This window comes from Schistocerca nitens, chromosome 2, assembly GCF_023898315.1.
Source record: "Schistocerca nitens isolate TAMUIC-IGC-003100 chromosome 2, iqSchNite1.1, whole genome shotgun sequence".
NCBI classification, from domain to species: Eukaryota; Metazoa; Arthropoda; class Insecta; order Orthoptera; family Acrididae; genus Schistocerca; species Schistocerca nitens.
In genome coordinates, this window is record NC_064615.1 from 975,017,913 (window position 1) to 975,031,116 (window position 13,204).

At 46.1% G+C, this 13,204-nt stretch overlaps 1 protein-coding gene across 1 annotated transcript in view; it reads right to left on the reverse strand.

The window, feature by feature from the left end:
• Window positions 1-13,204, reverse strand: part of LOC126235482 (nuclear receptor subfamily 2 group E member 1) — an 85,272-nt gene that overhangs the window by 45,317 nt on the left and 26,751 nt on the right. Inside the window, exons 2-3 of the mRNA XM_049944203.1 lie at window positions 3,071-3,152; window positions 332-486 (exon numbers count right to left, since the gene is read on the reverse strand). Coding sequence (XP_049800160.1) covers window positions 332-486; window positions 3,071-3,152 — 237 coding nt within the window. The remainder of the gene's footprint in view (window positions 1-331; window positions 487-3,070; window positions 3,153-13,204) is intronic.

Here is a 13,204-nt window from a genome sequence, read left to right on the forward strand (position 1 = left end):
AGTGTCACGACACAATGCAGGAGATTAGATGCGTAGATCGTATGACTTAGTAACCAATACGGCGAAAAAATTTGGCACGGCGGAGGGGTGGAGTAATTTTACGCATCTTGAGAGATCCAATAACAGTTGTTTCAATAAACTGACCGCGAAGAGGGGTTGGGGGGTGGGGAGGAGGGTGGTTAAATACAGGCTTGAATATAACATCAGGAACAAGTGGGCGTGGGTGACACTGAAAGTAGTTATGGAGATATGGGGAACCTTACGCAAGACAGATGACTAAGACAACAGTAAGTACAGCTTCCATGTTGAGGTGCGTGTTGCGGAAACTTACCGTCCTTGTTCATGCCGGCCTGGAGACACTTGTGGAGTCGGCAGGCGCGGCACTGGTTGCGGCGCGTCTTATCCACGACGCAGGAACCTTCCGCCTTTGCCTTGCAGACGTACTGCCGCGCGCGCCGGATCGACCGCTTGAAGAAACCGGCGCACCTGCACACGCACACACAAATACATAAATACATACTTAAAATACTGCGGTGGCCCAGCTTGCGTCCTAAGCTCATGTCTTGCCGCCTCTGGTGATAGCGACCGCTTTTAATAACAAGCTCCGTTTGTTACACTAACTCCCCTCCTTTTGAACCCGAATACCAGTGGCAACCAAACATAAAGTTACACGATCCACTTCCTGTACGCCAACAGTCTGGCCATCACAGCTCAAGGAAAGAGTTTTTAGGAAGTAGAACAAAATCTGTAACGTGCTCTAAGCACCATGTCAGAATACTACCGGGGAAACTCCCGTCAATCAGATCCCTCAAACACACAAGTCAGTACCTTCGACTTTGCTCAAAACAGATCGAATGCTGAATGTAACCTGGAATGGCGTCACCATGGAACTCACAGTAAAACTTACATAACTGGGAGCCACGCTGGACGAGTCACTCACGAAGAAATATCACCGTGAGAAGATCCACCATAAACTCACAGCAGGGAATAATTACTGAGAAAATTAGCTATAGCAAATGGGGAGCTAGTTCAAAAAAATCTGAGAGCCATAGCCCAGACACTGTGCTTCTCGGTGGCAGACCGCTTAATCATACTTTCCATGAACGTCATAATTTATTTGCAGATTTCTGTGGAAGGCTCAAAGAACTCACAGAGCGTCCACACGACTACCCTCTAGTACAGAAGATACTCACCTGTGACAACTCTGGGAGGCCTGAACCGCATCGGAACGGGCGCAGCACCAGTTAAGGCAAGCCTGATATTATGAGTATGTAAACATAGTCCGAGTAGACTGTGATTTGTTTATTATGTGTGCAATTAGCCAGTTTCAGCCGTGGGTAATTTTCGAGCACATATTTTAAGCGCCACACTTCATTTCAAGCTTAAAATACGTTCTTGACAACAACCCATAGTTGAAACTGTCTAATCGGACAGATAAACTGATTACAACCTACTTGTAGCATGTTACCACTCTTAAAACACACTTTTAAAAACATGATAAAATCGTGCCTTGCAGATGACCGCGGCGACAGACGTGATTGTGATGAATTTCAGATATGGAGCATCTCTCTACATGTCACAACTGTCCCAGTAATGTGTGGCTGCGAAGCAAGGAAATGTTTGACGTAGCCCAGGTTTGCAATGAAAAACTATGATCTCCTCACAAGAAAATGTAATGCAGAGTATCTCTAGAGAATGTGATTAGGTTATTATAAGGCTGAAGTATAAAAAAAAAAAGAATAAGTGTACCACGGATGAGTCATCCACCGTTTCGGATTTCTTCATGACTACATACATTATGTAAAGTAAAACTGCCCTCACACCGACTGCTAGTTGGAATACCAAAGCACTCTACTAGGTATGGCTCTATTGGGGTGATACAGCCTTTCCTTTCTCCGACATTTAAGTGGAGTTAAAAACCAGCTGATAGAGGAGTAGTCGAAGTTTTAGCTATCACTTGAAAAAGACAATTACGTAATTATATATTCAAATTTCCCATTGTTGATGAAACTTGGGAACGCAGTCGTATTAAGATTAGGAATCAATTTACATCTGACTGGAAAAATGACAGTAGCTGTCATCACCGGCCAACAGTAGCGTGGACGGTAAAACTTGTGGCCACAGCACCACTCGGGAAGCGACCATCTTAGTGGTCGGCAGCAGATTACGTTTGCAGAAAGGCGATTTATGTTACTGTACCATCCTAAAGACTCTAGGGTCTTTAACTCAGAGCGTACGAACGGACTGAAAAAGGCTGTTGGTCTTCTTGTGCTTTGTTGAAGAATTTCAGGCTGAAAGTGTACCAGTCAGCCGGCTACGGTTCGCTAAAGTGCTAGATCAGTAGACGAATATTAAGGAATCTGTGTGAATACTGTACAAATTATTCTTCAAGAGGCAGCTATTTGTGAAAAGGAGGAAGCAATGAAGGACTTACCCAGAAAGAAGCTGAGAATCAATTTCAGCGGTAACGCAACACGCTTTTTAAAAATAGACATGTAAGGGAAATTTATTAGGAATATGGGCAGCAAAAGTTGTGAGAATTTATGTGATACGCCAGACGATAGCTAACGGTGTTAGGGAGGAAGGTGTGATGACTCAAACACCAAGTCTCAGACTGCAAAACCAAATCCATGGGTTCTATGACCTGTATGTTTTATGTGTGTGTAATGTGTGAAGCTCATCTGTGATTGGAATTCCGTGTTAAAATATTTGTGGACCCCGTAATTGGCGTGGTGAACCGAATAGAGTCTTATCTTTACGAGAACCGTACACTGTAGTGTTCAAAGCAACGTTTCGTTTTCGCAGCTGCTATTCTTAGGTTCCTTTGCTTTCAAAACTATCGTTCAGGTCGAGAAATAAAGACTGAAGGAATACACGTTTTTCCTATATCTGGTGGTGGCTCTAAACAGCAAAACAGGAATTAGTTGGGATCACTATTTGCTACCGGTTAAATCTTAGGTTTTAGCATTAGATTTTCTAGATATTTTATAGGAATAAAATTTTGCACTATCTTCTTCCTGGCAACAGTGAGGCAGTGAGAGAATGAAAACGTAATACACGAGCAACTCACCCATCACAGGCGAAGATCCCGTAGTGTTTTCCCGACGAGTGGTCCTGGCACACCTTGCAAGGAATGTCGTACAGAATGCGGCCTGCAACATAAATAGAGTTAACTGTTACTGATGACTGAATGTCACGGGCGAAAGAAGAAACGAAGAAGGGGTGAATATGCTAACGTATTTATGGTGTTATCAGCGAAGCTTGTTGACAGATTTCTGTAAAACATATCTCCATACAACTTACACTGTCTGGAAAGCAGTTTGGAATCAAATATTTTCCCGATACTACCGTATCATTTGCATTCTAGAATTTTTTTTACTCCTCTGAACACACATCAAACAGAAGTTGTCCCCGTAGCTGTTACTAGTGCTATGCCGCCTTTCGCAGGGGATGCTACGAGCATAAGCAGATGATCCCATCCTAGCTCATGAGCTGCTGCCGGGGAGGAGACGTGTAGAGGAAACAAGTCACGCCTCTTTCTCGCAGTGCGAGCAGCATACTAGAATCAGAATGCTATTCACGACAACCACACTGCATATTACTTTTATCACAAATGTAAGGCATTCATGTTTACGCCAACATTAAAAAATCAGTCAAAATTTAAAGACATCTGTTTAGTCAGTCTACTTCCACTTCTAGTGCAAAAGTAATCGGTAAAATCATTTGGCACTTCCTTCACTGACTGTCCAGTTGTGTATGTTTACGGTTCCATTGGTACATCTGTTTCGATTCATCTGTTTTTGCACCGTTCTCCTTTTCGACACATTTATTTTCGTACCGGTACAGAGGACAGAAATCCAGCACAGGTTTCAAATGGTTCAAATGGCTCTGAGCACTATGGGAACTAACACCTGAGGTCATCAGACCCATAGACTTAGAACTATTTAAACCTAACTAATCTAAGGACATCACACACATCCATGCCCGAGGCACAATTCGAACCTGCGACCGCATCAGCAGCGCGGTTCCGGACTGATGCGCCTAGAACCACTCGGCCACAGCGGCCGGCCGCAAAAGTTTCAGTTAGACTTAGAGCAACTGGCAATTTCGGCCAGTAATTGCAGAAACTGTATCCACAAACTTCTGGAAGTCAGTTCTGGGAGTTCAAGAAATTTGTGGATGTTTCCACATCAAAGAAATTGCAGAAGTAGCTTCCATAGGAAACTTGCGGAAGTTTATTAGCTAGTATTATTTAATAACAAAGAATGGATAAAATTTTTAAAGACAAATTATGTAAAAGTAAAAAAATGTGTATAAATGTAAATGTTACATATAATATTATAGAGCTATGAAATTTTGGACCAAAAGCTGGCCACATTAGCGCATTTGGGGCAGTCTTCAAGAGCTCAACAGTGCAGATGCTTGGACATGGCTCACACTGCATAAGGTGGGCAGTAGTCTGCTCTTGTCCTCAGCTGCACAGAATCGGTACATCTGATAATTTACATGTGCTCCTGTTACTTTTGGTTCTTGCTACTCCGGAGCGTAATCTGTTCAAAGATCTCCGTAAGTCTAACTTCTCTGTGTCTCTCGAGGGAAGTTGTTCCCTTGGTATAGACCAATCTCGGAGATGGATGTTCTTTTCTACACTGGTTTGCTGCGGTGTATTAACGAGATTTTCTGATGTGTAATATAATCCTGACGAGGACAATTTGAAGGCGGTCTGCAATGTATGGCAACTGAAGAAGCCTTCACAAGCTGAGATCGCTAAATATAGCTAAAAAAGCATTTTACTGGATGACTGGTTTCAATAGAGCTATGCTGTCATCGTAAGATCCGACGATGACACCATAACTGGTCGAAACCGGTCATCCAGTAAAATGATTTTTTAGCGATTTTTATCCATCTCGGCTTGTGAAGGCTTCTAAAGTTGCCATGTGTTAGAAACTACTTGCCGAGTTAAGTGGGCGGCGGGCTGGTCGATATATAAGGTCTTGGGACGTAGATGTAAGAGATGCAGTTTTTTTCCTTCTTGGCTGCCATTTCGGGTTTGATGCTAGGGGTAACGACACCTGATAGGCATTGTAGCTCATCAGTCAGTGTCGGCCTCAAACAGCCTGCGATGATATACCATGATCCCATGAGCGGTATGTGCAGTATATAAACATGGCTGGAGTTACACGACACGAGACATGCGTACTCCGCAGCTGAGTAATGTGGCACAAGACTGTCCTGGGCTGTTCGCCCAATTTAGTACCTGCTGATTCGCACACAGTGTTGTTCCTAGCAGTTACTTTATGCTTCGTGTAATATTTTCTGTAACTCAGTACTCTGTCAAATGTGACACTCAATGATTTAGCGGTATTCCATTGCGTGGTACTTGTTTCTTTGATACCTTCGAGGGGTTAGGTTCGAGCTGGTTTTTCTTGTAGTAGGGAGCCAGTTGTTCAAGCAAGCGCTTCTGGTAGTTTATTTTAAACGGTGTCAAAGTTATTTGCTTGGGATATAACAGTACAGTCATCTACGGGTATATAACTTAGGACCTTTTGGGAGTCGCTGGTCACTGGTATATACTGAAAATCAGAGGAGCCAGCACACTATCTTCCGCGTTTTTAAATAGTTTTTTCGACCTTGAAAACAGACAACGCATCTTTCGCTTCGGGGGAGATCAGCAATCGTTTGCGTCATACAATGATCTTTACTACACAACTGGCCATTAAAATTGCTACACCACAAAGATGACGTGCTACAGACGCGAAATTTAACCGACAGGAAGAAGATGCTGTGATATGCAAATGATAAGCTTTTCAGAGCATTCACACAAGGTTGGCGCCGGTGGCGACACCTACAACGTCCTGACATGAGGAACGTTTCCAGCCGATTTCTCATACACAAACAGCAGTTGACCGGCGTTGCCTGGTGAAACGTTGTTGTGATGCCTCGTGTAAGGAAGAGAAATGCGTACCATCACGATTCCGACCTTGATAAAGGTCGGATTGTAGCCTGTCGCGATTGCGGTTTATCGTATCGCGACATTGCTGCTCGCGTTGGTCGAGATCCAATGACTGTTAGCAGAATATGAAATCGGTGGGTTCAGGAGGGTAATACGGAACACCGTACTGGATCCGAACGGCCTCGTATCACTAGCAGTAAAGATGACAGGCATCTTATCCGCATGGCTGTAACGGATCGTGGAGCCACGTCTCGATCTCTGAGTCAACAGATGGGGATGTTTGCACGACAAAAACCATCTGCACGAACTGTTCGACGAAGTTTACAGCAGCATGGACTATCAGCTCGGAGACCATGGTTGCGGTAACTCTTGACGCTGCATCACAGACAGGAGCGCCTGCGATGGTGTACTCAACGACGAACCTGGGTACACGAATAGAAAAACGACATTTTTTCGGATGAATCCAGGTTCTGTTTACATCATCAAGATGGTCGCATCCGTGTTTGGCGACAGCGCGGTGAACGCACATTGGAAGCGTGTATTTGTCATCGCCATACTGGCGTATCACCCGGCGTGATGGTATGGGGTGCTATTGTTTACACGTCTCGGTCACCTCTTGTTCGCATTGACGGCACTTTGAACAGTGGACGTTACATTTCAGATGTGTTACGACCCGTGGCTCTACTATTCATTCGATCGCTGTGAAACCCTACATTTCAGCAGGATAATGCACGACCGCGTGTTGCAGGTCCTGTACGGGCCTTTCTGGATAAAGTAAGTGCTCGACTGCTGCCCTGGCCAGCACATTCTCCAGATCGCTCACCAATTGAAAACGTGCCGGCCGAAGTGGCCGCGCGGTTCTGGCGCTGCAGTCTGGAACGGCGAGATCGCTACGGTCGCCGGTTCGAATCCTGCCTCGGGCATGGATGTGTGTGATGTCCTTAGGTTAGTTAGGTTTAACTAGTTCTAAGTTCTAGGGGACTAATGACCTCAGCAGTTGAGTCCCATAGTGCTCAGAGCCATTTGAATTGAAAACGTCTGGTCAATGGTGGCCGAGCAACTGGCTCGTTGCAATACGTCAGTCACTACTGTTGATGAACTGTGGTATCGTGTTGAAGCTGTACGGGCAGCTGTACCTGTACACGCCATCCAAGCTCTGTTTGAGTCAATGCCCAGGTGTATCAAGGTCGTTATTACGGCCAGAGGTGGTTGTTCTGGGTACTGATTTCTCAGGATCTATGCATCCAAACTGCGTGAAAATCATGTCAGTTCTAGTATAATATATTAGTCCAATGAATACCCGTCTATCATCTGCATTTCTTCTTGGTGTAGCAATTTTAATGGTCAGTAGTGTAAGTCACATACTCTCCGTTATTGCAGCCTGTGGTTGGCTGTGCTGTCAACAGATGATAATTCTATGAACACATCCCCAATGATTCTTCTTGCCTCGAATCCATCCTCAATGTGTCAGTTTGAGAATCTGCGATGTGCACTATTTGTCTGCTCTGCAGTACGCTTTTGTGGAATCAGGAGAGGTTTGCTACTGCACTCACGCCTTTGGGCCTTTGGGTAGCAGAGCGCCTGGCGAGGGCGTTGCAGGTAGCTGGGAGGGTCATGAGGCTCCCCTGCCAGCCGAAGGGCGAGCAGCAACAAGTGGGCGCGGCCGGCCCGCGCTCCGTGTCTGGGTGGGCGTAGCCGCCGCTACGAAATGGCGAGCGGCGCGCTGCCGCGAGGCGGTCCATTATGGCACTTCCTGCTGCCTGCCTACCCGCGCCTCAATGGGCTGCGAGAGGCGCGCGGCTACCGACAGCAAAGTCCTCGCTTCCGGGACGCAAGAGGGAAGCGGAAGGTGCCATTGTGGGCCGGAAGCTGCAGGTCCACCCAGGGAGCGCCGCGCCGTTTAAAGACTACTCGCTCGTCGCTCGGGGTCCGCGGCTCCACTTACGTAGCCGCCGGTGGGACACGCAGCGGTCCGTGACAGCGCTCTCTTTCCGGTGCCAGCGGAATCCGATCGGGATGCGGTAGCGGTAGACGTGCTACGGAAACATATCACGTTACTCTGGACTGCGATAACATTTTGCACAGCGTAAACAACGCCCTGAGTGGCAGAGATGTTTCCTGGCGGAAGGAAATCTTGTACCGAATCGGAGGCATAGTCTCTGCTCTGGGTCAACCGGTTTTCACTTAGCTCATCCGCAAAACAAAGATTTATAACTATGCTGATTCCGTTACAGTTGTACGGAAGCCAGAGTTGGATAATTAAAAAGAAACATGACAGTAAAGTATAAGCAGTGCAGACGATACTCTGCAGGAAAGAGAAGGGATGTTACTAAAAATAGAAATTTTGGGAATGAGCAAAATGTACACGCTGTTCGTTAATGAGGATATAACTGAACACAGAGAAACAACATCGCAATTGAAAGAGCGACTATTCAGTGAAATTCTTGACACTAAAATGTAGACTTTCACGGCCGGAAATGTCATGTCCATTATGATTATCCAGGCTGTTATGGCGTGGTCAGTTGATGAATTTTGTCTCCATTCCCAACGTTTCGTCCCCGTCTGCGGGAGACATCTTCAAGGGGGTCTGCAGCTCGATGGAAGGTCCAACACACCCGCTGGCTCGCTAGTCAGTAGCGAGAAAATTATAAAGGAGAAAATGAACAAGTGATAAAATTCTGTTTATAAATGTAATATTCACTTTTTGGAAGTAGTCGCACTGTGTTTCAAACACATATTTTCTGTTTGTACAGCCTTCAGCATACAGCCGTCTCTCTAGCACATACCTGCTCGGAACAGCGCAGTAATGGGGGGAAGCGCGATTGCGGTATGGGAGCACGAATTTTGGCTTAGTCTGGTTTAAAGTGAGTCATTCCACTGTGCCGTCGATTTTGTAGTGGACCTTTCAAATAAATGTATCATACTAAATCTGGATAGAGTCCAGCAAGGAAAACTCTGAAAAATAAAGCAAGTACGTCGGTGTCTTTTCATCAGCACGTACTAAGTAGTGGTTAAGTTGAGTCACTTCTAATATCATGTGAAACTGAGTGAAAGGCAGTGACGCAACGGGCAGGAGAATTGTCGCCGTGTGGCTCCACCACGCCCCTTTCCGCCTCCACCACGTTTCGCCGCCCCCGCGCTCGTGGTCCAGCTACAGGGGTGCCCCCTGACCTGGGAGCTCACGGACGCCGGGGTGGCCGGCCACACATGTCGGCGGCGCACATCCTGTGGGAACCCACCGGCGCCCGTGGGAATGCCGCGCATCTGTCGCGTGGCACGGCGTCGGTACGCCCGCACACCACATCCGTCCGCCGCCGAGATAACAGCGCCACTGCTGCTGCTGTTTGTTACTGCTGGCCCACCTCCGCCTCGTTAATCAGTCCGCCGCGCTTCCCCTGCTATTGTTCTCTAATGAACGCCTTGAGCTGCCGCCTACGCAGCGTTACGCTGATGCGTGTCGATTGCGTGATATTGGTTAAAGTGGGGTAAGCGACAGAAAACTTTTTTCCGGAGCACTGGGTATCTCCACACGTCATAGCTGATTGTCTGTGGATGAGAGTGCGTTTTTTTTTTTTTTTCTCCTTCGTCTCTCGGGGAGTACAGCGTTCAGTTGAGCGCATTAAATAGAGGGGTTATTTTCATGATGGGGCTTTCAAATGGCTCTAAGCACTACGGGACTTAACAGCTGAGGTCATCAGTCCCCTAAACTTAGAACTACTTAAACCTAGCTAACCTAAGGACATCACACACATCCATATCCGAGGCAGGATTCGAACCTACGATCGTAGCAGCCGCATGGTTCCGGACTGAAGCGCCTAGAACCGCTCGTCCACTGCGGCCGGCTCATGATGGGACACACTACTATGATTATGTCACTTTAATTTCCACCTCGTTGCTTCCTCGATGAATATTTGACTAATAGAACGCTGCGCTGGACGACGAACGTTCTGCAGAAACGAAAGTAACATCGGATTAGTCCCAAAGAATATTAATAGGACCTGTAATGTTCTCAACTGTGTAATACGGAATTGACCACTAACTGTAACGACAGGCGGAGTCGCCAAGATAAAAGGAGGCAGGTAGAGAAGCGGATCCGTCAGGAGAGCTCAGTCACTTCCAACGTGGACTAGTCATTGGATGTCACGTGAGTAACAAATCCAGCTGAGACATTTAGAAACCCCTGAAACTGGCCAGTTCGACTGTTTGTGAAGTGACTATGAAGTGGAAGCGTGAAGAAACTACAGCTGAACCAAGACCAGACAGAACTCATGTACTGACAGAAAGGAACCGTCCAGCATTGCGTCGGGTCGTTGTTACACGTAGAAATCCCGAGTGCTGCCAGCAGTCTAGTTAGCACAATGCCTCAGGGTAGGGAGTTAAAAAATTGGTCGAGCAGTTGCTTATAAGCCACGTATTTCTGTAGTTAGTGCTCAGCGACGACCCTGGACATTGGACGACTGGAAACAGGTTATGTGGAGTGGCGAATCATGCTATACCACGTGGCAATCCGATGGATGCGTTTGGGGTTGGCGAATGTCTCGAGACAGTTGCCTGTCATCATGTATAGTGTCTACATGTAGATCGATACTCCGGAAGCCACCGTACGGTGCGTGGTGGAGTGTCAGCAGTGAAGTAAGGAGGAGATCGTCTTTTTCTTTCGGGAGGGGGAGCGTGTTCTTCGTGGTTAGGGTGTGGTCCTGTTATTGTGGCTAAGAAAACACTAAATACGAAAACCTATGAATACATTTTACGGGCCAGCCGTTGTGGCCGAGCGGTTCTAGGCGCTTCAGTCCGGAACCACGCTGCTGCTACGGTCGCAGACTCGAATCCTGCCTCGGGCATGAATGCGTGTGATGTCCTAAGGTTAGTTAGGTTGAAGTAGTTCTAAGTCTAGGAGACGGATGACCTCGGATGTTAAGTCCCATAGCGCTCAGAGCCATTTGAACATTTTACGGCATTGTGTATTCCAAAGAGCAGACGAACAGTTCCAAGATGATGATTATGTGAGCATGGCAATACATCCTGTGAAGAAAGCAGCATCTTTAATACAATGGCTTTTGGAGAATAACATTTGTGAAATGGCCCGATCTGAACCTATTGGAACATCTTTGTTATGAGTTGGGCGCTAGAAAGTAGACTTCGCTCCAGAACCCAGTGGCTAACATTACTACCTTCTCCAGTTTTGGCTCTTGAGGGAGAATGGGCAGACAAACCTCCACACACATTCAGACACGTCATTGAAACCGTCACTAGCAGAGTTCAAGTCCTCACAAAGGCGAAGTATGGACACACCATCACATTAATGTCCAGTAATAGATGTCCGGATACATTTGATGAGCTAGTGTAGGATTAGCAACAGTGACCATATACAGAATGAGTTGGTCAAAATTTGCGTTTGGTGTGACAAATGACAGCTCTCTGTAACTGTAAGTCCACTACAATGTCTATAACAATGAGAGAGAACACGATAGTAATATTAACAGTCCGCAGCTCGTGGTCGTGCGGTAGCGTCCCGCTTCCCACGCCCGGGTTCCCGGGTTCGATTCCCGGCGGGGTCAGGGACTTTCTGTGCCTCGTGATGACTGGGTGTTGTGTGCTGTCCTTAGGTTAGTTAGGTTTAAGTAGTTCTAAGTCCTAGGGGACTAATGACCATAGCTGTTAAGTCCCATAGTGCTCAGAGCCATTTGACCCAAGTAATATTAACAAGTGGTATGACACGGGACCATCACGGAAAATCAATATTAGGTATCCGTATGAAAGACGCATTTGTTAGAATGAATCTGCGAAATTGGAATGCGTCTGTATATTAAATCGCGAACAAGACACAAGCGTGACAAATTCTGTTTTTCCATTTTTTGGGGGCCTCATTAAGCAGGCGTGACCAGAAGCATCTATTACATGAACGCTGAAAAAAACAGACACCACGCGTTCATGTAATTGATCCACCTCGATGGGCTATGAATCCACCACCTTCATTGCGAATGGACAATCAAATTCGACCTCCTGAGCGAATTTCAAAATAGCGAGCGACGGGGACATGGGCGGAAACTGTGTGGCTAGGTGGGAATGTGGTTTGGTCGAGATGGGTACCGAGATGGTCCGCGCAATTGCGGTAAACACTTGCAGGTGGTAGAATGGTTAACGCAACTGCCTAGTAAGTGGGAGATCCCAGGTTCGAATTCTAGTCCGGCAGACATTTTCACTCGTCGCCGCTGACTCCGCATAAAATCCCAGTGCAGCTGACGTCATGAATCCCTTTTCCTCCTTAGTTCCCGTCCACAAACAATCAATTTTCATTAAATCGTCTAATTCAGAGATCCGCCACTGGATTTAATAGAGGTCGGACTAGCGCATGGTAATGTCTAATAGAAGTGCTCTGGGAACTTGAATAGGAATCCTTGTAAGAAAGACGATGTAGCTCTTGTGAAAACCTTTTGGGTAAATTCAGAAAACCTATATCGGAAGAAGAATGTAAGACCGTTGTTATGTTGCTATCATCGCATACCTCGTGTAGGCATTATGATGATAATGTGAGAGAGATTAGGGTGCATATTGAGGCATATAGTCCGTCACTTTTTCTGACTCAATACACGGAAGGAATAGGAAAGAGTATCGATAATACTGGAGCGATGTACGCCACGCCATGCACTGTGCAGTGGCTTACGAAGTATTTGTATAGATGATGATCAGAAGCTTACAGAGGACAGCAGAGCTTAGACGTTATTAAAAGTGATTGCAACAAGTTCCTGAATCTCAAATTCGGTAAATACTTTGGATCGAGCGTAGTACCGCAGTGTTTAATCTCCTTTCGACCGAAGTTTCAAACCTGATCTGACCCTCAGAAGAAGACGTGCGCTTATTGTGCTAATTAAGAGTTCTCTCAAGAGGAGATTTCCTAAAACATTAATGGAATACCTTCAATGCATAATGTTAATTTGCGTGATGGAATGTACAAGGGCATGCCGAAAAATAATCCCTCCAAATTTTTTATCTGAAAATTCTTAAAACATTTTAAATAAAACAAACGTTATTAACATTGTACGTCTTTATTCTTCGTGTCTATATATTGGCAGCAATTTGCGGCTAGACGATTCCGAATTGTAGCTTGTAACATGGCGGCGAATAACCGAAATGTCAGTGCGTGAGACTCATCGTGCTGTAATCGAGTTTCGAATTCAAAGAGTTCATCCACAAATGGAATACCTTCTCCTTCAGAATGACAACATCAAATCACAAACGACCGCTGCGACT